General features: G+C 37.2%; 3 protein-coding genes across 5 annotated transcripts; 2 read left to right on the top strand and 1 right to left on the bottom strand.

Moving 5' to 3' along the window:
• Positions 1-1,033: 1,033 nt before the first annotated feature.
• On the bottom strand, positions 1,034-1,695 carry LOC109859006. Its single transcript, XM_020436823.1, has 3 exons — positions 1,411-1,695; positions 1,132-1,302; positions 1,034-1,049 (listed from the first exon to the last, which is right to left on the bottom strand). The coding sequence occupies exons 1-3, from the start codon at positions 1,492-1,494 to the stop codon at positions 1,035-1,037; spliced, it is 270 nt and encodes an 89-aa protein (XP_020292412.1). The 5' UTR covers positions 1,495-1,695; the 3' UTR covers position 1,034.
• Positions 1,696-5,511: 3,816 nt separating this feature from the next.
• Positions 5,512-15,160, top strand: LOC109859008 (somatomedin-B and thrombospondin type-1 domain-containing protein). 3 transcript variants are annotated; one of them, XM_020436826.1, is made up of 7 exons: positions 5,535-5,596; positions 5,844-5,853; positions 5,958-6,527; positions 10,995-11,198; positions 11,684-11,762; positions 12,790-12,863; positions 14,736-15,160. In XM_020436826.1, exons 3-7 carry the CDS (start codon positions 6,272-6,274, stop codon positions 15,035-15,037), a joined length of 915 nt encoding a protein of 304 aa, XP_020292415.1. In that variant the 5' UTR covers positions 5,535-5,596; positions 5,844-5,853; positions 5,958-6,271; the 3' UTR covers positions 15,038-15,160. The 3 variants fall into 3 exon arrangements, with proteins under 3 accessions (XP_020292414.1, XP_020292416.1, XP_020292415.1); XM_020436825.1 differs by lacking the exon at positions 5,844-5,853 and having other exon boundaries at positions 5,512-5,596; XM_020436827.1 differs by having other exon boundaries at positions 5,512-5,853; positions 12,793-12,863.
• Positions 15,161-17,286: 2,126 nt separating this feature from the next.
• Positions 17,287-24,801, top strand: LOC109858994 (phenoloxidase 2). Its single transcript, XM_020436790.1, has 9 exons — positions 17,287-17,549; positions 17,945-18,137; positions 18,389-18,612; positions 19,151-19,353; positions 20,402-20,819; positions 21,141-21,269; positions 22,118-22,445; positions 23,018-23,250; positions 23,538-24,801. Exons 1-9 carry the CDS (start codon positions 17,439-17,441, stop codon positions 23,781-23,783), a joined length of 2,085 nt encoding a protein of 694 aa, XP_020292379.1. The 5' UTR covers positions 17,287-17,438; the 3' UTR covers positions 23,784-24,801.
• The last annotated feature ends 463 nt before the right edge of the window (positions 24,802-25,264 follow it).

Here is a 25,264-nt window from a genome sequence, read left to right as displayed (position 1 = left end):
AATATATTATATAATATATATTATATACAAAAATAATTATATATATGTAATTATAAAAATATAGATATATAATTACAAATTAGAGCGGTTGTTCAATTAAAAGCTTGTTTTATGTTACATTAATTAAATGTTACAAATATTATATATAATATTTTCATTAAAGGTATTTTCATTAAATTCTTTATATTTAGAATTTAAATAATTTGTTATGTACACAAATACGTGACACTAGTATTACTTTTGTCAATACACACTTTTCGGGTATAAATGGTGAATGTAATTTAAAAATTAAGATTTTGCAATCACAAAAATACATTTTCAATGAAAAAAAGAAATATAACAAATATCTATAAATACATATTCTGTGATTTTGTCCTATTCACAATTTTTACTTGCGTATTATCGCAGTTATATTATTGTAGATTATATAAGTGTAAAAATATTAAAAAAATTTACTTATCTATATTGTTTTATTTGCGTGTGGTTTATCGCTAAGAAAAGAGAATTTAAGATTGCTGCAGAAGCGATAGTTTAAATTTGAAGCAAAATTTGGTAATATTTATGGCAGTCAAATCTTAGAAAACATTGTAGGAATTTTCTCAATGCGTATTATATAAAATGTAAGATTTTTTTTTATATACATATCAATTAAATCACGTAAACCTTAATATCGCTTTCAGCTAGATGCAAAAAAACGAGTTTAGTTAAGTTATAACATTTAAAGCTTCTGTAATTCTTATTATTTTGTGTAGATGATATAAAATAAGATTGCACTTTTGTAACTATAATATGTTGTGTGCTATTGATATAGAAAAGAGCTTGAGAGCAACCATAGACAAATTTTACATAATCCTTGCCAAGAACAGAAACATAAAATATATTTCCATGGTTGCTCTCAAGCTTCTCCCTGATATTAACTTGTAACAAGTCTATATTTTATCTTGTTTAACCAAACATATGAAAGATTCCATATTTTGTAAACACACACTGCATATATATATTTGCAGCACTTAAGCAATCCTTCTCTTCTTGGTTTAGTTTACCTGCCACTGAAAGAAAACATAACAAGCTAAGTAAACATTCTCACAGATCATCGTGCAATTCACTTATTGGTTTTTTTTTTTTTTTTACCTTTAATGCAGGTTCTGAAGTTCCAGCCTTGGCAGCTTCTCGCTCTCTCCTTTCAATTTCTGATACACGCTGCTGATGTCTCTTGGCAGCTTCCGCATCTTTCAATCCCCGTGATTGCTGCTCGGCTATTCTTTTCTCAGCTGCTTCTGCCAGTTTTCTACGCATAACATCCTAAGTAAAAAAAAAAAAAAAAATGACACGTACGAAATAACATGTCGAGTATTACGCAAAATAAAAAAATTTCGTTACAACTGAATTCATAACCTCACGAACACATACCGCATCTTCGGGGTGCACGTATCCACGCTCGCTATATGATGACGATTCCTCTTTGGAGTAACCCAATCCACAACAGTTACCCATGATGAAACGATTACTTCGAATCAAGCAAATACGTTTCTCGTTCGAAAAGTTATCGTTACATTGACGGCGCGTATGACCACATATGATGCATCGAGCAATGTATGCATGGCTTACGCATGACAGGTCTTTGCACTGTTGTAATTGAGAAACTCGGTGCCCGTGTGCAAAAATCGACGAGAATCGAGTTTTATATTATTCTGCGCGAGTTTTATATTATATTTAACTTCACAAAAATACTTTTGTAAATATAGAAATTTATATGAAAAAAAAACTGAATACATATAAATATATGTCATTTATTATAAAACACATCTACACACACACACACACACGGAAAGTTACATGCGTTATATATAGTTTATCTCTTCGAAAAGTCGAATTTATCACAACCATAGAAGCGGAAACGAGAAAATCTGATTATTTCATTGACAATTATGAGGGAAGCGAGGGAGTTATATAACTCTCTACACCTTTTGAAGTTTTCTTCGTGACGCTAATGCCAAAAAAAAAACTGCCTCCCGCCGACCGATAACTCCAACAGCGGGCAAATTAAATTTTCTCGTTACTTATATTAGCGCTATATCACAGCCTATTCTCGACGCGAATCGAGTTTGCGTGCACGCTCACTTGACTTTCCAAAGTGCACTTGTAGTCTCGACGTGTCAATTTGCCGAGTGAATAAATTTTGTCACCACCGACGATAAAACGGATTTAATTTATTGCAGCGCAAAATTGCGGTTTTTTTTAATAAACTTGCCGCTCTCTTTCTCTCTCTTTCTCTGTCTCTCTCTCTCTCTCTCTCTCTCTCTGTCTTTCTTTTTTCTCTTAGAATATGCCGTTTATTCGGTTGTATTTAAATCCACAATGTATTTTTAATGTCTCCGTTTGAGGTCACAAATGAAAGGAAACCGCAATGTATATCGATTTTCCGCTTTCCATGACAATACGTACCCTATGTCTTCTATCTTATTAATGTTGGCGCAGCTGGCACAAACGTCGTGTGAAACGTAGACAGAATTGGGATAATTAATTGTTGTCTTCCAAGGAAACGCGCTTCCATCTCCGAAGGAAAAGGGACTGTGCGGATATCGAGCATTATTGCGCGCTGTTTGCACACGCGATTAATCAAAGTTCCAGTTCCACTCTAATACTGAAAATTCGATTTGTATAATCAGGTTTTTTCTTCGGACTTTTACGAAAAACTGTTTTCCTCTCCTGTTACTTGTTGAACGCAAATTCGTTGCTGAAAATTCGTTTCAAAAATCTCGGAAAATTTTTCTTCTATCATGTATCAATTATTTCACACACACACACACACACACACCAATATTTTAAATGAAATATATAAAACATTAATAATAATAATAACAACGTTTAATGATGTATCAATCATTATGTGAAATGCGCGTTCAGAATCATTAAAACTCTTTGAAGGAAAAGAAATGTAATTTGAAAGAAAAAGCAAGAAGTATTTTTTCAGCGCCTGCTCTCTCGTTACCATCGAAATGTGTCTTAAATAAACATCGAAAAGTTTTTTTATGCAAAAGTTTTCATAGAAAAGTCGAACGACTTTTCTCATCGCGATCTCGTGGGGCACGTGCCTCAGATCGGATAATAGGAAGCAAGAAACAAAAGGGAATGAGGAGATTATGCTCTCGGCAATGGCGCGCAATTATAGAACACGCGGCGAACTTTCGCAATATCTGTGTACCCAACTTTTATTGCTTAATACAGACTGCATTCTGAGAGTCGTGAGTAGCGTTTTTAAATATTGTTAGCTCGGTCTTTCATTTTTTTTCGAACATATATTTTGTATTTCTTTCTTTCTCTCTCTCTCTCTTTCTCTTTTTCTTGACATAATTGTTCTTAGGCTCGATTTCTTCATACCTCCCAATAGCTATATCCCCCCTCTGGATATAAATATACAAAAAGATACACTTTATCTTTTAGTTAAAGTTATCGAGAATTTATCAGAAGAAATTGGGCACTAAACAAGTAACATAGAAAACACGTGTCATATGCCGTTACATAATCTTTTCTATCACTTGTTGCGCGGTTAGAGTAAATAAAACTCACAAAAATATTCGTTTATAACATTATAATAATTAATATGTTACATTTAATATTAATCAATAAGGTGAGAGAAAAGTGAATTTCCCTTCAGAATAAAAAAGAACTACGGTTCCGATGTTTCATTACCAGTACTGGAAATCTATTAATATACGTCGCGTGAACTATGGATTTCTAATGCGGCAGTGAATATCGGAACGCAACCTATGTCTGTCAAGCGTCTACTGGTATGTGCACACGACACTTACTATACGCGTAACGGCGTAATTCCTAAACTTATCGCTAGGCGTCGCAGACGCGTTCTCCGTTACTCGCGAGTAACATTTGTCACGTATGTTAATAAATGGGCGTCCGTGTCGACCGTAAGCATACTTACCTGGCGCAGAGGTTACCGTGATCAGGAAGGCGGTTCCTCCAGGGCGAGGCTCTTCCATTGCACTACGGTTGAGCTGACCCTTGCGAATATCCCTAATGTGGATATCTCGGGCGTACAATTTTTGATAGTCGGGACTGCGTTCGCGCTATCCCGGTCAATACAATTCAAACATAAAATTTCTTTTGTAGGAAAAGTTACTTTTGAATTAGGCGAGAGGAAAATGTTCTTTCTTCTTTTGACTTTTAAAGTACCTTTCTGACGGATGTGCAAAGTTGGTTGTATATACTTCGATGTTAACAAAGGCGGCGTATGTATTGTTATATATATGTCCGTTCTCATCATTTGGTTATATTTTAGATTAGAGTCAGATATCAAGAGAGAGAGAAGAGGAAGAAGAGGTGCTCCGTTGCCCTTATACACTGCTAGATAATGTGTACTTGTTGTTAATATAGAATTTTCTTACAGGTAAGAAGAAATGTGCGTTTGTAGAGTTCCATAATTGAACATTGCACGAAATATATCACCAAGAGGGGATGCCCTTGGTTAACCGAATCGTAAAGCGAAGTGTGTGTGCTGCACGGAATGCAGGAGAGGGTCCCACCGGGTTTTCTCGACTTTTTCGACCAAGATATTTTTTTCCACAATGATATATTTCTTTAATTAAATTCACAAGGAGATAAAGGGATGTTTTTCTGTTATATGCACGAGATATCAAGAGCCAAGCTTTTCGAGATAATTATAATTTAGACTTTAAATATTTTGCATATGTATATTCTATCGCAATAGTTTTTACTAACTTTTATTATTTCTCTCATGGTTGTTTCTCTATTTATTTTTAGAAGAATGTTTTTTTAAATAATGTTTGTAATATTGCTTGTTTTAAAAAATAAGAAAACACTGTTTTTCTTAAAAATATATATATGGTAGAAAATTTATATATATATATATATATATATATATATATATATGTACATATAAAGTTTCTCGAACGATTTCTTGTACAACTTAATATTTCTCTTATAACAAATATTTTTCTATTTTTATTTTTAGTTTTTTAGAAAAATGTCTTCTTTAAATAAATTTCTATTTCACAAAATGAGAAAACAAACATTTTCTTAGATGTTTTTCTAAGAATATCATTCTTAATATACTATTTGATATATTTTAATATACATAATAAAATAAATATAAATTTTCTATATAAATTTTTTATATATAAATGTTCTCAAATGATCTCTTGTACAACGCGTATCTCTTTCAACATTTGCAAAGTACAGTGTTTTATATGTAATAAACTTTGTAGCGCAAGAAAACATTTCACAGGTTTAGAATGTTCCGTGTACGTTGTTACACGGTACGAATTGTTACCCTTTAAATTCCATTAAAAGCTACAGGCACTAAATCGTGCTGTCCCATGAGAATAACTCGGGCATGCGCTTAGGCAGGTACCGGCTGCTGCGGTTCCTGTGGGAGGTGCGCCGAGTACGAAAAGCAAGGACGACGAGTCGGCGAAGGCGCAATACAGGCGCGCGCCTCGTTATAATGTTCTTCTCGCGTTCGGGGTTGAAACGCTCAGTTGGATCGCGACACCCTTCATCGACGGGTCGAACGCGATAGGAATTTTCCTCTTTATCACCTGCCTTGTGATACTGATGTGTGCGCGAAAATTCAACTGCTAATTAAAGTGTTCACAGCATTTTTTCTTTTTTTTTTAATTTTATACCGTATATAAAAAAAAATGCACATATAAAAGTTAGAGATAACATTATTATTATAAAACATGTTTATATATACCCATGTATATGTTTAATCAGTGTTCATATTCTTTTTGATATTTTTCTATACATACAATATACATACAAGTTGAAAATAAAGTTGCAATACATTTTTTAATTGTTTTTAGGAGAAACCTCGTAAGATAATTTTGTATCTATGTTAAATAATTTGTAATAAGTAGAGATAGAAGAAAATATAAATTTATACGATTTTGCATTTAAATATTGTATTATTTTTACAGAGTCTCGCGATTCTGCTTCTGCGTCAATAAATGCACGAAAAAAAAAAAAAACTGAAAACATAATCGCGAATATGATTTCAAGAAAAAACGAAAGGACATTTTTTTCAAAAACTTAGAACGCGAATATTCGAGGCAAAATTTTGAAGATATCTTGCTGCGGTCAGTCGCGCGCATGTCGAGAGCTCGAAACTTTTGTAATCGTTGTCACGATACGTGCGTGAGTTTCCACGATTGGTGGCACTAACTACCCAAGGTCATCGTGGTGGTGGCGAGAGCAAGGTCATCAGTGTCGCGAAATTACGAGGAGGAGGAGGATGTGGAGGAAGAAGAACGTGATCCTGATCACGTTGATAGTCGTCGCCACGCTGATCTTCTTGATCGTAGACGTGACCGCTTCGGGAAGTTGTAGCTCCGCGAAGCTTTGCTGTCAAGGCAGGGATTCCGGCTGCGTCATACAAAAGGAGTCGCTGAATGCAATTATCGAGACCCCGCACGATAAACCGTGTTATTGCGACCACGCTTGTCTGAAGCTTGCCGACTGCTGCGACGACTTTAAGGAAACTTGCGGTGGTACGTGACGACCTTGACATGATATATATGTTTTTATATGTTATAACAATATATAATTATTGTAAAACAACAATATTATCATATAGTTGTTATAAAATAATAACATAAAAATTAGTAAACTTTATACTGCAATTGAGAGCGGAATAATTTTTATTGCTTTATTTGTTACGAAATATATTTAGACTATGAAATAAAAAATATAAATGTAAGCAGTTAATTGAAATAATAAAAAAAAAAAACGTCAGGAGAGTAATCAGTTCTTCAAAGAAAATAGTGCAACACATTGATTTCGAGCATGGTTCGTTTTTACTCTCTTTCACGGAGTAATTCACGCTAAAACACACGCTTAATCCAAGATTTCATGGGATTATACTGGATCTTAGAGATGTGGCGTAGATCTTAGTTAAAACAAGTTGCGGTTATTTTGAATTATTACTTAACTCTTATCATTCGCTGTACGATGTTAATTAATATCAGTAAATGCATTTTTTTTGGACCAAATTTTTAAGGATCGTGCGTTTGGAAAAAATAGATGTTTAGTTGGCTCTTTTATTACACATAAATGCGAATAAAACGTTTTTTCACAAGCCACTTTCAATCTTTTAATCAAACAAGTACACACAACACACCACAAAAAGATAAATAAATTAAAAAAGAATAATTTAAAAATATGAATATAAATATCCCGCCTATGAGATATACAGAAGATATTAACAATGTTTTATTGAGAGTTTAGTTAAATATCGGGGGTAACACAATAATATTGCATTTCATAGAAACAAACGAATGTGTCTCTTGCATGATCGAAATAAATTAAATTTTATTATAAACCCGCATCTCTCATTATTGGTTTGATGTTGTTTATTACAATAAATTAATATATGCGCAACGAAATGCAACGTGGTATAATTACCTTAAATTTTTTATTTCAGAGAAATACAAAATTTAAAGTAATTAAAACTTCATGAAAAATCATCCGTCTCAGATAAAAGTGAACAATTTCAAAAACATGTAAAAAAAAGTATATACATACGTGCATATGTGTGTGTGCATATATGAGTTTCGTGTTTTAGATATACAGGAAAAAATATTCTCTAGGGAAACATTCCCCGTCTCTACGTGAAAAGTTGAAAGAGTTATTACGCAACAGTGCCTAAGTAAAGCCGATAAGGCTAATCATTAGGTCAATCTTAACAAAACATAAAATGTAAAGAATATATGAGTATCTGAAAAAAAATAAATGTACTCCGTTCTTTCTGGACTTTTTTGCTCATATCCTAAAAAGTTGACATAATTTGTAGAATATAATATTTTCATGTTTTTTGTTTTTACCGTTTGCCTATAACATATTGTTATTTATGCGTGTAATTGTAATTTTCTATTTATATAGTTTTGTTAAGTTTTTGTGTTATACTTAATATCCGATTAAAAGAAAACAATAATGTATATATTTTATAGCTTTTATTGTATGTAATTTTATTGCATGTTTTATTTTTTTCAGAAATAAACGTATTTTTTTCTTTCTCGTGTATTGAATACTTTTTAATAATTATTACTAATTAGCAGTGCAATCACTTGCTAACTAAGTATGAGTAATCAATGGTTTTGTTGTTCATATTTGTACAATAAATTGTCGAGCCATTCCACATCGTTACACAATTGTGTTTGGAATTTTATGGCTCGCCGAACGACACACATCGATAGAGGCAAAAGGATTAATGTTACTCACTATACACATTTCCATTTGTTCAACATGGCCGTGCGTTTCGTGTCTAATTGCTAGTTAATGGATACCGTGTGATAATATAGCCCGATACAACAACAAATTGAATGAAAAAAAAATTTGTATTTGTATCTGCTTGGTGTTTATTGTAAATCGCTCAGACAACGCAATTACCGAAAATATAATAATAGTATAATAGAAAGTAATCATTTTCTTGCATCTTTGCTGCGAGATCTTGTCTATCCGAAATGTTCGTCTTTAACGCCGTTTAATGCTTTTCTGCCATTCGTCAACTATAGAGAGAAAGAAAAAGAAAGAGAGAGAGAGAGAGCGAGAGAGAAAGAGAGAGAGAGAGAGGGAGAGACTCCGATATTCACTAAACCTGAGGCTAAAGCTGCTCCGGAACGCGATTATCACGCGCTCGCCGGACGAAGAAATGTCGTTCTTTTCTACTTGAAGATGTAACTCACTGTCACGAAAAAAGAAGCATTAGCCATATGCAGCTAAAGTCGTTTTTCTAGTGACGGAAAACCGTTCCATCTATAAGCGAGATAGTAATAATAATAATACTAGTGTTTTATTAATCTTTTTATTTTATCACAAACTTGAAACACGAGACGAACTTTTACATATTATGTAACGGGATCGACGTATCGGGCGCGCGTGCAAAAGTGGAATCTTACAAGTGATGATAATACGTTACATGCGATTGAATGTAAATGACGGAATCAAATCAACATTAAGAATTTATTTAAAATTTCAACTATATTTAAAAAATTCGAACACTATTATCATTTAACATGATTAAGAATTTATTTATTTATTTTTTTTAAATGACGCTAGTACAAAGAAGGTTGTAAATAATTCTCTCTTGTTTTAACGCGGTAATTTTAGTGACATTTGATATAACGGCAACATATGACATCTTACGTGACTGTTACGAACTACTGATGAAGCATTATCTTCTCTATTACCCCGATGGGCTCCGACCGGATGAGCCAGCAACATCATCGTACCTACGTCATTCGACCATTCGCATTCAACGAACCGTCGTCGACCGGCAGGCACGCAAAATAATTTAGTTCGACGAGCATACAATCGATCGATGACCATGTCCCGGCAGAGATCGAGGTCGACGGAGCCAAATGGACTGCATTATTAACGTTCGATAACTATAAGAGAAAAACAACAAACAAGCACTCTTATATATAACGTATCGCTTATTATTAAAAGGTGTGTAATGTAAAATGCAGCTGTGAAATTTTGCCACGCTCACGTTGATGAAAAACACACTTTCTGTATATATACAAAGCTGTTTCTCTAACGCGGTTAAATTGGCCTTCGTACCGATCGGAAACGGGAAATGAAAACGCGCTGGCTCTCGTATCGACAATGGAAAATGGCAATAATTACATACAATCATTAAAATATATATAAGTATTTGAAAAATTGACACATATGCATCGCGCAAATTGCTCTATAATGTACACACAATGTGTGCTATTCGTAAAAAAACAAAAAGATAAAACTAAACACGTACGTTTTATTTGTGAATATGAAATTACGTTCTGATATTTTAATTTAATTAATTTATTTTTAATACAAATATCGCATAGAGTGAACACATGTTCTTGCGAGTACAACGTTCTCTCATCGTCATGTTCCCTACTTATGAAAAATTCCACTTTACGCAGACTTCAAAGATCTCTCTCTCTTTTCTTTCTGTATGGCGAAATGTAAAAGAGCTACGTGTATATTTGAATACTTCCTTTTAATTGCTTCTTTAAGCTACGTAATAATCTTTTATTATAAGAGAGCGAGACGTCTTGCAGAAACGTATGAAATGAATGGTATCGTCCGACGCGGCTGCGTTTAACAGAGAGCGAGATATTACTCAGTTAATTGCTCGGTTCTCGCTTTTCGAATGCGTTAAAAATTCGGTGCGAGATATAGTTTCACCGGTCAATATTTCATTTGAAACGTTTAATTAATGTCTCGTGAAAACTATAAATAACATATACATATATACATATAGGTGTTACTCTATAGTTATATCAAAAACATTTTGATATATTTATGTTATTCAATACATTTCGTGTAAAATTGGACGACAACGCATAAACAAATGGGAACGAGAGACAGACAGTATCGCGCATCTCTACTACTTTTTCACGTGTGTTTTAACAGAGAGGAACGCGAGATGATCATCAACATTATTTTTATCACATTTTTTTTTATCCTCATTTCAAAGTCTCTTTTCTGACGAAATAACGGGAACACAAAGCTAATGACGCGCGACCGAAATATTTCGAAGGGTAAGTCGCTTATTTCTGCGGAGCCTTTCTTCCTTTATGTGTGCGCGGCACAGAATACATTACAGAATGATAACTCGATAAAATAATTGGACTCTTTCATCTCCATTGGAGTATGTGTGTTCCGCATCGTAGCTTCGAACAAATTTTCTTCTCTCGAGCAATTGAACACAATCGTTCGTAGTGATTGAATTAATTGTAGCATCACATTATCAGAGATTAGTTAATTACTCAAGAATGAAGAAGAGAGAGACAGAGAGAGAGAGAGAGAGAGTCACGAAGAACTTGTGAACGATGTAAACATTTTTCGAATAACTAGCTATCGATTTGCTCCTTACCGGCGGCACTTTTTTGTTCGTCTCTGTGAACAAGAAACGACGGATGTCCAGAGAGATCGCAACGTCTCAGATTCATTCTCTTCTTAACTCACAGTTGTGGACTGCGCGGTGAGCGAATGGAGCCCGTGGAGCCCGTGCGATAACGGATGCGGAAGTGGCACTCAAAGACGCATCCGGGTGATCGAGATCTCGGAGAAGAATGGCGGAAAGCACTGTCCCCATCTGGATCAGGTCAGAACGTGCCACAGTTTTCAGAGTTGCCACGCCGGAATTCGTTCGTCGCAGCCGCACGCTAAAAGTGAGTGCCGATCGATCGATCTTCGTATTTATAAGAGACGAAAAAGAACGCGATCAGAGAGCCGCGCGGTCTTAAATTTAAACAAGATGTTCTCGCAAACGGCATCGCATTAATTTCAATTTCTCTCGCGCGCAAGATAATTTAAATATTTATCATTCAGATATCGAAATTATTTTATTATTACGTTTCTCTTCCTCTTTTATCGTATTCCGAATTGTGTCAATCGATCACGTGTAAAAATTCTCACGGAGAAAACTGCGATAAATAAAAAGATACACGGTATATATTTTCTCTTTCTCATTCTTTCTCTGGATTTTCAATTTCTGCAGAATAAACGCGCTCCGTACTCGGCATTTTTCCCCGAGTATTTGTTTTTTCTAGAGGACTCCGCAGACGGCTTATCTTCGATTGTATTTACCGCGAAAATCTTGACGTCTGCCGACTGACTTTCTCGATCCTAGGCGATTTCCTTTCATTTGCCGCAGGTGTGACGTTTCTTACGCTTTTTCCGGGAGACGGCAACGGTACGGACGTAAGGATCAAGGATGGGATCGTCGATAAAAGGTAGGTCAAAAGCTCCTACCCTTTCCTCCTCGTGCTTAAGCTCAGCTTCGTGCGAAATACGATTTGCCACACGTGTTTCCAATTCGAGAAACAACGTCTTTTCTACATTCTCCCGAGCGACGTGGCACGAAAATGGATAAAACAAGAGTCGCGAATTTGGTTTAAAAATTAATGTATATTACAAATAAAATATTTGCATTTAATATATTTCATTTACGAGAAAACGTCGACGAGCACACGAGGGCTTTCAGTTTATATCATTTTTCAGATGACAGAGAGAAAGAGAAAGATACACATTTACTTTTTATTTCAATTTCCAACCGTGTCTTGTTTATTTTAATTATTAATTTTTGTCATTTTCACGTTTTATTCGCTGCAAAAAAACGCGATACGTTTTTAAATTAATTCACATATACTTAATGCAATTAGCTTTTACTTTACGTCGCAATAATGCACCGACTATAATCGAGTGACGTAATTAATAATCTCTCCAAACGCCTTTTGTGTGTGTGCATTATTGACAGCTCAGAGAGGTCTGCTGCGTAACTGATTAGTTGGCGTCCTTAATTTTCCAAGTTCGTTATCAGGGGATTCAATTTCATTAAAAGGTTTTCTCTTCGCTCGCGTCGTGACTTCGTGATGTATTTTTAATCATTTCCGCGGGCTTCTGCAAAACGAGGAAAGACGAGGAAATCATGTCGATATGTCGCCAATATACGACGCAGAGATCTAATTTGACGCGCGCGCGCGCGCACGCACGCGTTCATCTGCCGCAAAACACGTAGCAAACACACATCGCGCGGTATCGAAATTCCCCGGTGATGTTGTCGAGCGAGTAAAGCAAGTTACTCACTAGTTACCGAGTTGCCAGCATGCAACGCGCAACGATATGTGTAGAACCCTTTGGGCTGTCATGTATATGGCGCATGGTCAAACACGAGAGGGAGAGAGAAAGAGAGAGAAAGAGATCCCCCGATTTAGGGGAATCGGTAATTAATGCAAAGACGACATTGTGTGTACGTTTCAGCAGCAGCTGTATCGCATTCACCATTGTGCGGGCTTCGCGGGCTTGCAGTAAGATTTCGGATTTTCTCGTAGAAGGTTGGTATTATGGTTGTTAAAAACTACGCGGAGACACGTTTAAAATTCAGTTTGCATTAATTTTTCACGTTTCCTTTATTAAATGCGACTTCCCAAGTCGCTAAGTATCGAGTCACGTTTCTTTTGTTTGACTGACACAGTTGAATATTTGCGATATAAAACTTGTACTAGTTTTCTTTTTACACACGTACATATTTACGTTGTCACAAATGTTTCGATACATCTCGAATTCTACGTGCGTCCTTGTGTTAAAAAACATTGAAAGAACTTGGAGTTGCATAAAAACAAACGATGTCGGATCCTTGGTGAAGAAGCTTGTAAAAACACAAAATATATATTGCACGAACGAAGAAAAAAAAAAAACAAGAGCGGATGTTCCGCATATCGGCCATTCTTTTCGCAGTTAAGTCCTTGCGCGTTCAACTTTTTTAAGTAATCGTAATGCTTCGAAGAGACAATAGACTTCTGTCTTTTCTTACAAAAAAAAAAAAAAGAAGAAGAGAAACGTATCCTCAGTGGGGATGTAAAAAGTCGGGAATCGCACACAGAGGAAAAAATTATCTGGCTTCTCCGCAGTTTTTCTCGGCTGTCTAATATTATGATAAAGAAGATTCCATCGAGTCCGCGTGCCTGGCGACTTTCAACCTTGCAATATTAATTTTAGTTTCTTCCGATATTCTCTCATTTACATCGCGCGAAGCGCGAGACTTGACGGACTGCATAAATTGATAAATACGAGTGGCACATCGTCGGCAAAGAAAAAAAGCGTGTAATTTCTTTATGAAAAAACAATATTGCCTTCAAAAGCTCTCAACTTGCATTGTTCGCTCGAATTATACACTTTACGTTTTGTTGCGCGAAATATGTGTTATGAAAAATAAAGAATATCGCTTCGTGCGCCAGGCGGTGTGTTAAATTTAGAAAAAATTTATATTAAAAACAACAAAAAAAAAAAACAAAAAAAACAAAAAAAACAAAAAAAAACAAAATAAGTCTCTCGTAATTAATGGTCAGTAAGTCTCCCGTAGGGGTGTGAGATCGAGTATAAAAAAAAAACCGAGTCTCGAAGGAAATCGAGTATCAAAGAAACCGCGCTTTTTTTTTCGAAGATCGCGTGACACGACGACGGGACATTTTGTGGAAGAGAAGCCTCGTCAGAATCTGAATACGCGCGAAATTCGCATAATGACGAGTCGCGCTACGCCAACGGAAATGAAGCGACTCTCGATTCGGGTTCTCCTAATTAACGCGCGTCGCGGCTGTGCGACATAACGTCATGTAAATTGGAGCGTATACCCTCCCGTGACGCTTCTCCGCGATGGTTGTTATCGCGAAGGAATCGACCGGATGAAGTGGATGCAGTGGTGGAGATAACGGTTGTTTCCTACCGGCGACGTATCTCTCGCGCAGATAAGCCACGGAAACCGCGGAAATCTGCGGACAGAAGCAAGTTATTTTGACGATGGGTTTACTTATTATCTCGAAGCCGCTGCTCAAGTATTATACAAAGGCGTCTCGCTTTTCTCACTTCGCGATACTTTATGTATCTAATCAGTTCGTTTCTCTTTGTCGCAATTAACCGCAGAAAGCAGGCCGAATTATATATATATATAGCGACACATTTGTCACGAATCTGATGTTGATGTTTTTAAACGCCTCTGTCGTAAAAATGAAATAAAAAAATAACATATTTGTACCTTAAACTAAAATCAAGATTATATGTCACACAGAAATTAAATTATAAATAAATAATTAAAAATAAAAACACAACGTCGCGTTTAACATAACGTATATACATGTGTGTAATTAAAATTACACACGCCGTCGAGCGAGAAAGTGCAAAAACCGGATGATAAACAATGAAAATCACAGGTTCGCGAATCTGCGTGGAGCATCCCGATGACGAGAGTATGGACAGATACGTGGGAATCGGCAGGTGGAAACTGTCGATTGACATCGTGGGCAACGGCCGATCGGCGCGTTCGGCTTGTCACGGCAAGTGGATCGGCGATCCGCGACTCACGCTCGACTGCCGCGATCCGCGATGCACGCAATCGAGTCAGACGACTCCGTACACCTCGCAGCTATTTCGCGATCGGAGTCGCAGAAGCACAGAAAGCAGAAGGACCAGGCGACGAAAGAAAAGTAAAAGAAGACACGCCGCTGCAGAATGATAAACGTTTCCCGGAAGCTTGTCGTAGCTCCCGCGAGTGCCATCCCTTTTAAGATCGCTACTTTTTCCTCTTTCATCCTTTCTTTATCTTCTTTATCTTTAGCTTCTCTCTCTCTCTCTTTCTTCCTCCCTCTCTCTCTCTCTCTCTCTCTCTCTCTCTCTCTCTCTCTTGATATATGATATCCTTTTTAAGTTAAGTGTTTTTGTTTCAGTTTTTATAGACAAGAAAACAGTACGCAAAATATAATCTAATCCTATTTTCCACTACATTTTTCTTTTTTTTTTTTCTCTTTTCCTTCTGTCGAATAAATCAATAGCACGGAACCGCCACATATATATAGATTATCCCGATAATTATCACATCGATTTTATCATTATGGCGCAGGAGATGTGTTCGTGAGGAAAATTTCCTTATTCCCTCGACACTTCGCAGGATAATCAATAAGCGAGCGAGTTGGGTTTTATGATTTACGCTTCGTGGTTGCGGATTCAATAAATTGCTGGATGACGGCGCTCTCGAGATAAGAACGCCAGAGGAACGCGCGTTGTGTTAGCGCATATGTGTGTGTTATATTGTTGTTATTTTTCTCATATCCTTTCCCCCTTTTCCTTGAATTTACATTCGATCTAGTGCATTGTACGCGTTACCGAATAGATGTGATATTACATACACGTGTATATTCGTAGCGAGAATAAGAAAGGAATTTATCATTATTGTAATCACATAAATTTATTTTATTAATAACAACAACAACAACGTGTGACCATCGTACTATATTTCTTACAAGAGAATCTGTAGAACTAAAACCGCGCTGCTTCTCAAATAAAATTTCTTTTAATTGTTTTTGTCATTCTATTATCGAAAGTTCATCAGTGTTGCATATTGTCGTTTGTCAATATGTACGCAAGATATGTATTCCGGAATTATATATCAATACTTATTTGTAATCGCAAACATTTTTCTCACATCTCGATGAGTGTCTTAATAAAACGATATATTCTCAAACTCTGGACTCGAAAATTTGCGATGACGCTTATTATTTTGTTAATTTTGTTGCGAGTAATAGAAATAAGTTTTCGATGTTTCTACAAGAGAGCGTCAAATTTCTTGAAAAACATATCGTATGTCGTGCGATGTTATACATTATTTTTGTTTACTTTTTACCTTAGGTTTCTCGACACGACGTCTGGCGAATAAGTACGCGAAATATCATTTGTCTTCGTCGATATAACATATCGATGTGTTGAGAGGATCAAAACTATCCAAACGAAGACGAACGAAATGTAAAAGCACAGTTAATAAAAAGTACTTGCACTTACGTTGTGTGTCTCTGATATGAAAAGAAAACAAAATATTCATATAAAACTATATATTTTTCTTGCATTTTACCTTTTCATTTTTCAAACATCACAACATCTCTTTCTTCGCCAATCCTACAACCAGAAATTTTATTTTTATTTCGTGCTTTAACAACAAGTTTGTTTAACAGATTGTGTAATATATAAACGTAGAAAATAAATTGTGTGTATGTGTGTGTGTCCCCTTTATTATTCAACACAAAGAGTAAAGATTCAATTGCGCGCGCGCACACACACACACACACACATTCTCTAGAGATTTGTTAATTATTTAATCGAATTCTGCTATATGTTGCGTGCCAAATAACAAATATAACTGTCACAGATTAATATCTGCGTTACATCATATACAAGTAATGATGACGTTTAACATCCTTTTATAAACAATTAGCGTGTCACTGTTCGTATCGTAATTTAAGTATGCTATATATATACATATATATATATATATATACACGTTATCATCAACAAGATTTGAAAATGTATTTGGAAAGAGGCAATAAAGTTTTATTTATTACGCACAAAACATTACAACTGTGTGTATATTGTCAGCGTAATTGTACGTAACAATGTAATTAAGTGTCGAAAGAAAAGGAGAGAGACACTGTTAATTGTGCGTCAAAAATACATATCGCTGACCCACATTTTCCAGTAAGAGTTTAAAATCGCTTTTGCCACGAAAACAGGAAAACCTGTCCAAAACAGGATCCGACTTCCGTACGTACTGTCTGTTCTCTATTCACATTCTCGGACGGGCCGTCTAGTTATTTCCCGAACGGAAATTTTGCGGTTGTTCAAAAGACGCAATTATCAGCAAACAGACCGCGTATCCTTGTTGCGAGTTTTCTATAAAATGCGCCGTCAAATTCCTTCAGCTTTGTAATAAATCGTCGTGCGTTGTTCTCGAAACAACGTCGCGGTACTTACTACCACCGCTTTTGACATCGAGCTTCGCCGCGTTACCAGCGTACACATCCAACGTATAAACGCTCGACCGATCTCTCTCGTCGTTGATTTCGTGCGCGCACTTGTTGACCGTCAACATGGGGAGCAAGAAATCGGATATTCTGTACCTGTTCGATCGACCGGCGGAGCCGGTGTACGTGCCTAAGGGAGAGAATAAAGTCGCCTTCCAAGTACCAGCTAGCTACCTGGTGAGCCCGAGCTTACTTGACGCTCTTATTACGTGTCAACATTAAATTTCATGGTCTAAGTTCGATGTGACTTATAAAAGTTGAATTTCTTCAGTTTAAAAAGTCTTGCGAAATTTCAACGAAGTTTCCAGAAAGAAGAGCTTATAATTAATTAATAAGGGATTTTAAAATTAATTTCAAAACTTTTTCTCTTTATTTTATGCGAGATCGAAGGAATTTTTTTTGTTTTTATTTCAAGAATTCGCGCGATGTATACTGGAAATTTGTCCTTTACACGATAGAAAAGACACAGCATAAATTTATTCAAATAGAAGAAAATTCCGGATATGTGTGTTTCTTTGTGCGCGAAACGTGTCCTACAAAATGTTTTTCCGTTTTCCATGAACACCTCGAAGCCTGAAAATCGCCAGTCGATAGCTCCCCAGGTGTTCAACCGTTTTTCCGAGGACACCCAGTCGCAAGTTTCCGTGAAGCAAATCAGTCTGCCGGACTTGAGCGTACCTCTTCAACTCGGACGCCGAGATCCGTTCTCTCTTTTCATCCCCAAACATCGCAAACTAGCCGCGCGACTCATTGACATCTTTATGGGTTTGTGTTTCTGATTTTATTTATCTTTCATCAGTTTTTTGTAAACCGATTAACTTGAGAAAGTTTGCTTTTCAATCTTTCTTCGTAAACTATATAATCTTTACACTAACATATGTACGTAATATTTAACGGATAATAAATGTCTCTTCTACACACGCGAGACGAGAATAGCTTAATTAAAATCTTCTCGTGTTAAATATTGGCGAATTAATTATCGGTTACGTCGCCGATCGGTTGTTAATCCGTTTCAGGTATGCGAACGTATGAAGACTTCCTTTCCGTGTCGGTTTACTGTCGCGATCGCATTAATTCGGAGATGTTCATCTACGCGCTCTCGGTGGCAATCTTGCATCGTCCCGACACCAAGGATCTACCGATACCGCCGCTGTCGGAAATTTTCCCAGACAAGTACATCGACAGCGGGATATTTGCCAGAGCGAGGGAGGAAGCCAATGTTGCACCGGCTGGCTCGAGGGTAGTTGCTTGCTGACGCATTAATTATCACCGAACCCGAGTTACTCGATTGTGCGGCTTAATTAACTCGATTCGTTGAAAACAAATCGAATGATCGCGACCTAAAGTGTCGCGTAAAAACCAAAAAGTTCGACTTTTTTTTTTTTTACATTTCAGAAAAGAATACGAGATAAGATTCCGAGATAGAAAAAAAAAAAAAATAAATAAAAACGAGATTATATAATTGCGCTGTTCAACAAGTAACTTATGTTTGGCCGATCGCATAATTTTCCGTAATTTTATGTTTCCGTAATTTACGTTTCATGAAACGCGCATTACGCGTATACGTCGTATATATTATCTCAACGATATTTCAGCGTTCGCTGAAAGCCGTCCGTGAACAGCAGAATTACCGAATAAATTACGAAAAAACGTTGGGAAAAAGATCGTTTCCCTGCCGCTAACGAGAGAGGTCTATTAATCTTCGAGCACAAAGTTTTTTTTCTTCTTCACCCTGTACTTATATTATTTGTTTCCTTCGTGGGGGAAATCACATTTAGCTGCCCATTGAAATTCCGCGAGATTACACTGCATCGGATCTCGACGAGGAGCATCGCGTGGCTTACTGGAGGGAAGATATCGGAGTCAATCTTCATCACTGGCACTGGCATCTGGTATATCCGTTCGAGACCGACATCAGAATTGTTAACAAGGACCGGCGTGGCGAGCTATTCTACTATATGCACCACCAGATCCAAGCCAGGTGGGTTGGCTGCTGCGCCCATCAAACCGCTTCTCTCTGTCTCCGTCTCTCTTGTAAATTGATAACACTGTATATCCTCCTGTACTACTCTCGATGCTTCGAGATCACACGGCGATCGGATCGCATTCTGATCACGATCGTTATTATCGCGAACTCATCTCGAATCTGTGTCCCAACACAATGTTCGATGTTTGCCGAACGGTTCCGAAGGTGCGCAACTCACACATAAAATAACAGACGCAAGGTTATTATTGTTATTATTGTAATAAATTTCGCGCGAGTGTATGCAAATTTAAACGTTTGATAAAAACAAACACACACACTTGCTCAAATGTATCGGTCGCACAAAAAGCGAATTAAGATTTGACGCTTTCGCGATGTGTTGTATTAACATTATCAGGCTGCTGATCATCAGTATCAGGCTGCTCTTCAAACCCTGATGAAGTGAGCTGTAATGTTCACGAAACGTCGGTATAAAAATGACACTAACGCGGTTCAAACCCGAAAAAACATCTTTGTATGTTAATACTACACACCGCGAAAGCATCAAATATCAAACATTCCAAGATGTTTTACGGGTTTGAACTGCGTTAGTGTCATTTTTATACCGACGTTTCGAGAACATTTCAGCTCACTTCGTCAGACTGCTCTTGAAACTTTGATAAAGTGAGCTAAAATGATCACGAGAAACGTCGATACAAAAATGACACTATCGCGGTTCAAACCCGTAAAACATCCTCGAATTAAAATGTTTTTGTCTGTTTTTTTTTTGGGAATTTGTTTTTTTTTTAATCTATATAATATTTTACAGTATTAATACACATTTCTAACTATTCCCTTGTGTAATTCTGTTTTAGATGAAACTTTTGTAGCGCGAGTTTTTTCATATTATGTACTTTTTATTATTCCGTCGTCGATTTGTATCTCATGCTTCCGAGTATATTTGGATATTGCTTGGAATTCTCAACCGGTGGGAATTTCTCCCCCGCATTATTATTCCTCTTCCGCTTTATTCCCATCTCTCACTCTCTCTCTCTCTTCTCGCTAGATACAACATAGAGCGTCTGTGCAACCGATTGGGTCGAGTGAAGCGTTTCCACAATTGGCGCGAGCCGATTCCGGAGGGTTACTTCCCCAAGTTGGATTCTCTTGTGGCGAGTCGCACTTGGCCCGCCCGTCCCGCCGGAGCCGTTCTCAAGGATATCAACCGTCCCGTGGATCAACTGAACTTCGACCTTCAGGATCTTGAGAGGTGGCGCGATCGCATCTACGAAGCCATTCACACAGGCGCTTATATCAGCCCCCGTGGCGAACGGGTGCCTTTGACCGAGTTCGGTGGCGTGGACGTGCTCGGTAACATCATGGAGGCCAGTATTCTCTCGCCCAATCCCAATGTCTACGGGGACCTTCACAATCTCGGCCACGTCGCCATATCTTACTGTCACGATCCCGATCATCGCTACCTGGTACTGAAAACATTCCTTATAATATTCTGTACACACGATCGTAAAAAGAAAACGTAACAAAATCTATGGAATTTTCAACTTTTTAATTTTGGATATCAAATAAAATTGTTTAAAATGTACTCTTGATCATTTAAAGTCGCATTAACCTGTATATATTAAGTAAATTTGTTGTTTGAAGAAATTCTCGAAGCCTTTAAGTTTTTTTTACGTGTTACTATATTTTTTTCAATAAAAAACATCATATATTTCTCACGTTAGAAAAATTGGTACAATCGTGAATGACAAACGGAACGTTTTTTTTTTTCCTTCGCACTTTTATAGGAAACGTTCAGCGTTATGGGAGAACCCGCCACCGCTATGAGAGATCCTGTTTTCTACACGTATCACGCTTTCGTCGACGATGTGTTCCTGGAGCACAAGAATACACTTCCCGAGTACAGCCTACAGCAGGTTGGTGGTGTGCACAGCTGTCTCGTTTCCGCGATATATCATCGGTTCCGCTCGTAGTATATAATGCCGCTAAGTACACGTAGCATGTGGTTCTGAATTACGCGAAGCCATCCGTACCGAGATAAAAACACCCGTTGAACCATTTAATCCGACAAAATCGCTGAACGTGTCGGAATTTATCAATTTTTTTTTTTTTTTTTTGCCGGAATGACGACGATTTCGTTAGAAATACTAAATCTCGATAAACGGCCATAAATTTTTTTCTACCTTCGCGATCGAAGTACACATTTTCCGCAGAAATATCTCCGTTCGTAAATTTCTAATGCGAAATACCTCTCTTCGTGAATTTTTAACGCATCTGTATTGGGTATCTTTTATATTTTGCTCTCTTTGTCAAAAAATTTTAAATGAGATTTAATTTGCTTAAAAGAACAATTTTTTTGACAGCGCTGTCACGCGACTATTCGAATTTTAGCTCTTGAATAGTATTTAGTATGGAGATTAATAGTGTAATTAAAATATTATCGAGATATAAAATCGAACTTTCAAGACATGTAGTTCCATCATTTTTCTCGAAACGTTTAAATCTTTATGTGTCAAATTACCCGCGTTTCCCGCATCACGAGACTCACATCTCTCTCGTAATTAATTACTATTTTAGTTTAATTATATTTTCTATTGAAAGAAGAAACGGGAAACTCTCTCTTTAGAGATTTGTCGAGGGGAAACTGACTGAAAGACAGAGAGAGAGAGAGAGAGAGGAAATAACTCGATGGTGATTCTCTGTACCGCGTGCGACGTACCGGGCGCGCGGAATTTAATCGCTTTTTTCCGTTGTGGAATTTTAGTTGGACTTCCCCGGGGTGACGATCACGGACATCAGCGTGCAAACTCCGAATCAATCGGCGAATGTATTGACGACCTTCTGGACCAAGAGCGACGTCGATCTGTCTCGCGGCATGGATTTCACTCCGCGCGGTCAGGTTCTCGCCAGATTCACTCATCTGAATCACGCCGACTTCAATTACAGAATTGTCGCCAACAACCGCAACAACGCGCCGCGCCGAGGAACCGTTCGCATATTCATCGCGCCGAGACAGGACGAACGCGGATTGCCGTACGTCTTCAGAGATCAGAAGGAGCTCATGATCGAGATGGACAAGTTCACTGTGCTACGTGAGTTTATTTGCATCACATCGGATTATTCTAATAATTAGTTTCGATGTTATATTAAAAAATTTAATCAGTTTAATAGTTTGCGTAAAGGTCAATTGTGAAATTTAAAATCGATTGAAATTTAAAATCAGTCGTGAAGGTCTTTTATCAGTTTATGAAATTTAATCAGTTTATATAATTAATTTCTTTATTCGAAATTTTTTTTTTATAACGTTTCAAAAATATCATCTAGTGCCTCATAATTTTAATTTCTGGAGCATACACAAAAAAACTTTTGAAATACTAACCTTACCCCTATTGTTTGTATTCTCCAACTTTTTCTACGAATCTATATATTTTACATCGGAGCGCGTAGTAATTATGACGTTTCATTTTTATGATTCGAATTCTCAAACATAAGTGCGTTGGAAAAGTGAAAAAATTAATTTCTATTATTATCATAATTTTATATACGTAATTTGTGAAATATCTTATTTTATTACCTGAAAAAGAAGCGAAAATAAATAAGAAGATAACCCCACACTCAATCGCGGTGCGTCGTATTTCACCGTGAAATCATTATTCGTCTCTAGTGAAACCGGGACAGAACACTATCGAGCGTAAATCAACCGAGTCGTCGATAACTATACCGTTCGAGAGAACGTTCCGCAATGTCGATGAGAACAGACCGATCGGCGGCGATGCCCTGGACGCGTTCAACTTCTGCGGATGCGGTTGGCCGCAGCATCTGCTGGTACCTAAGGGAAAGGAGGAAGGATTCCCGATGGACCTCTTCATCATGATATCCGATTACACCGGTGATGCGGTGAGTACTTTTTATACTTATCAAGCTCTCGCGCTCGCGCGCGCGCGCGCGGCTCTTAAGAGCTTAAGAGTGTGTCAGGTCATAAAAAAAAAAAAAAAGAATCCTTTCACCCTTCCCTTCCATCTTTTAATTCCTTTTCTCTCTGGTTTTTTTTTTTACGGTGACATTTTCGGGCGCACAGGAGGATGTTCTCCTCTTTCTCCGGAATGAGAGAAAAATAAAAAAGAAGCTAACGCATGCTGAAAGGAAAAAATATTATTTTTTTACCGTCCCTCGCGACGGCGCAGGTTGAACAAGACGAACCGACCGGTTGCAAGGACGCGGTGAGCTTCTGCGGCCTGCGGGACCGCAAGTATCCGGACGCACGACCGATGGGTTACCCATTTGATCGCAGACCCCGACCAGGCGTGGAGATCCTGTCCCAATTCCTCACCGGTAATATGGCGGTGGCGCAAATCACCATTCGTCATACGGACACGGTGTTGCCGCGCGTGCGTTCCGGAAGCATGAGCAACGCTCTCACCTTCGCCTGAAACCTGATGACCGACCGACCGACCAGATTCCCGACCGATCTCGCTGCATCTCTTGCCGGGAATTCCAACGATTTCGATTCCCGCGACCGCGCACACATTCCCGCGATCCTGCAATATCCGTCGGAGAATCGCGATTGATTGCGTTGGAAGCAAGACCGGGAAAGGGGGGGGAAAGCGCGATACGGGGAGGGTATCCTATCTAGTCTATATCCTTGGATGACGAACATCGCAATGACGGCGGCGAGATGGGGAGCGGGGAAAGAAAGAAAAAAGACCGGAGGTGAACAAAACGCTATTTTCATATCTTCAATGGCGGAAGATTATTCGAAGAATAATAGATTTTCTTCTTGCTCTTTCTCTCTCTCTCTCTGTCTCTGTTTCTCTTTCCAGAAGAATACTATGATTTTGTGCGAATATAATTGCTCGTAAAACTCTTATATGAAATCTCGCGACATTGATTCTACTTGTTTTACGAGAAGATTATATCTCTCCTAGAATATATAATTTTTCTCATTTCACTTCTTTTATATATTTTTTTTTTTATATTTGCTTCTATATTTACTTTTATATTTACTAGTTTGTGGCTAAGCATTCTTAATAGTTATGTATCTAATTAAATATCTCTGTATCCATGTTTTTTTTGTGTGTGACATCTACACAAGTTAGAATTTAATCCGACACGCATTTAATATAGTTAAGTATAGTATAGTTTTTTTGTTTGAATTTAATTTCGTGGAAACGCTTTCTTGAATTTCTCTCGAGCGTATTTTTGCACAAGTTATCGTTTATATCTACGATTTCATTGTTTGCGCATCCGCGAGCAATAAGTGTACCGCTTAAACAAATGTATCTTTGCGTAAAAACAGAGACAATGACGTGTCCCGAACGCCCAAGCGAAGCTTTTTTCTCGTCTATCCCTTTTCCCGTTTCGTCCGCATTACAAAATCTAGATTGTAGGAAGCAAGCAAATGTAAAAAGCAAAAAAAGATAAAAATAAAGTCAGACTATGCAAATTAAACGCGCTTCGTGTTTTGTAACTCCTTTTATTATATTATCTGTGTTGAAAACGCAGAGGCGCTTTCAGCTTACATGACAGCATTGGGTGGCAAGAGGGTTTAAGCGATTCAATTAAAAATTTTTTGTTTTAATTTTAGTCAATATTTACTTTTACAAGAGCAGCTGTGTTAATTTATTTTTCAGTAATTTGTTGACACACAAATTAAGGTATCATCTCTCTTTTAACTACTCATGTAAAAAAAACATGTTGTTCAAATATTGAAACATCAGAAATAGAGATGTGTGTGTGTGTGTTTGATATATAATATATAAATCTGTTTGTATTTGAGATAAGTTTTGTGTGTAGAAACATTTTCAAATTCGCCTCGAAACAATTTATTTCTATTTTGATATTGCGTCAACGTGAAAACTCTAAACAACAATATTCTACCGGCGAAACGACTGAAATGATAATATCTCTCTTT

This window comes from Pseudomyrmex gracilis, unplaced genomic scaffold (genome assembly GCF_002006095.1).
Source record: "Pseudomyrmex gracilis isolate BER0280 unplaced genomic scaffold, ASM200609v1 scaffold_233, whole genome shotgun sequence".
In the NCBI taxonomy this organism is placed as follows: domain Eukaryota; kingdom Metazoa; phylum Arthropoda; class Insecta; order Hymenoptera; family Formicidae; genus Pseudomyrmex; species Pseudomyrmex gracilis.
Note: the sequence above shows the minus strand (reverse complement) of the source record. Positions and strands in the feature narration are given on the sequence as shown.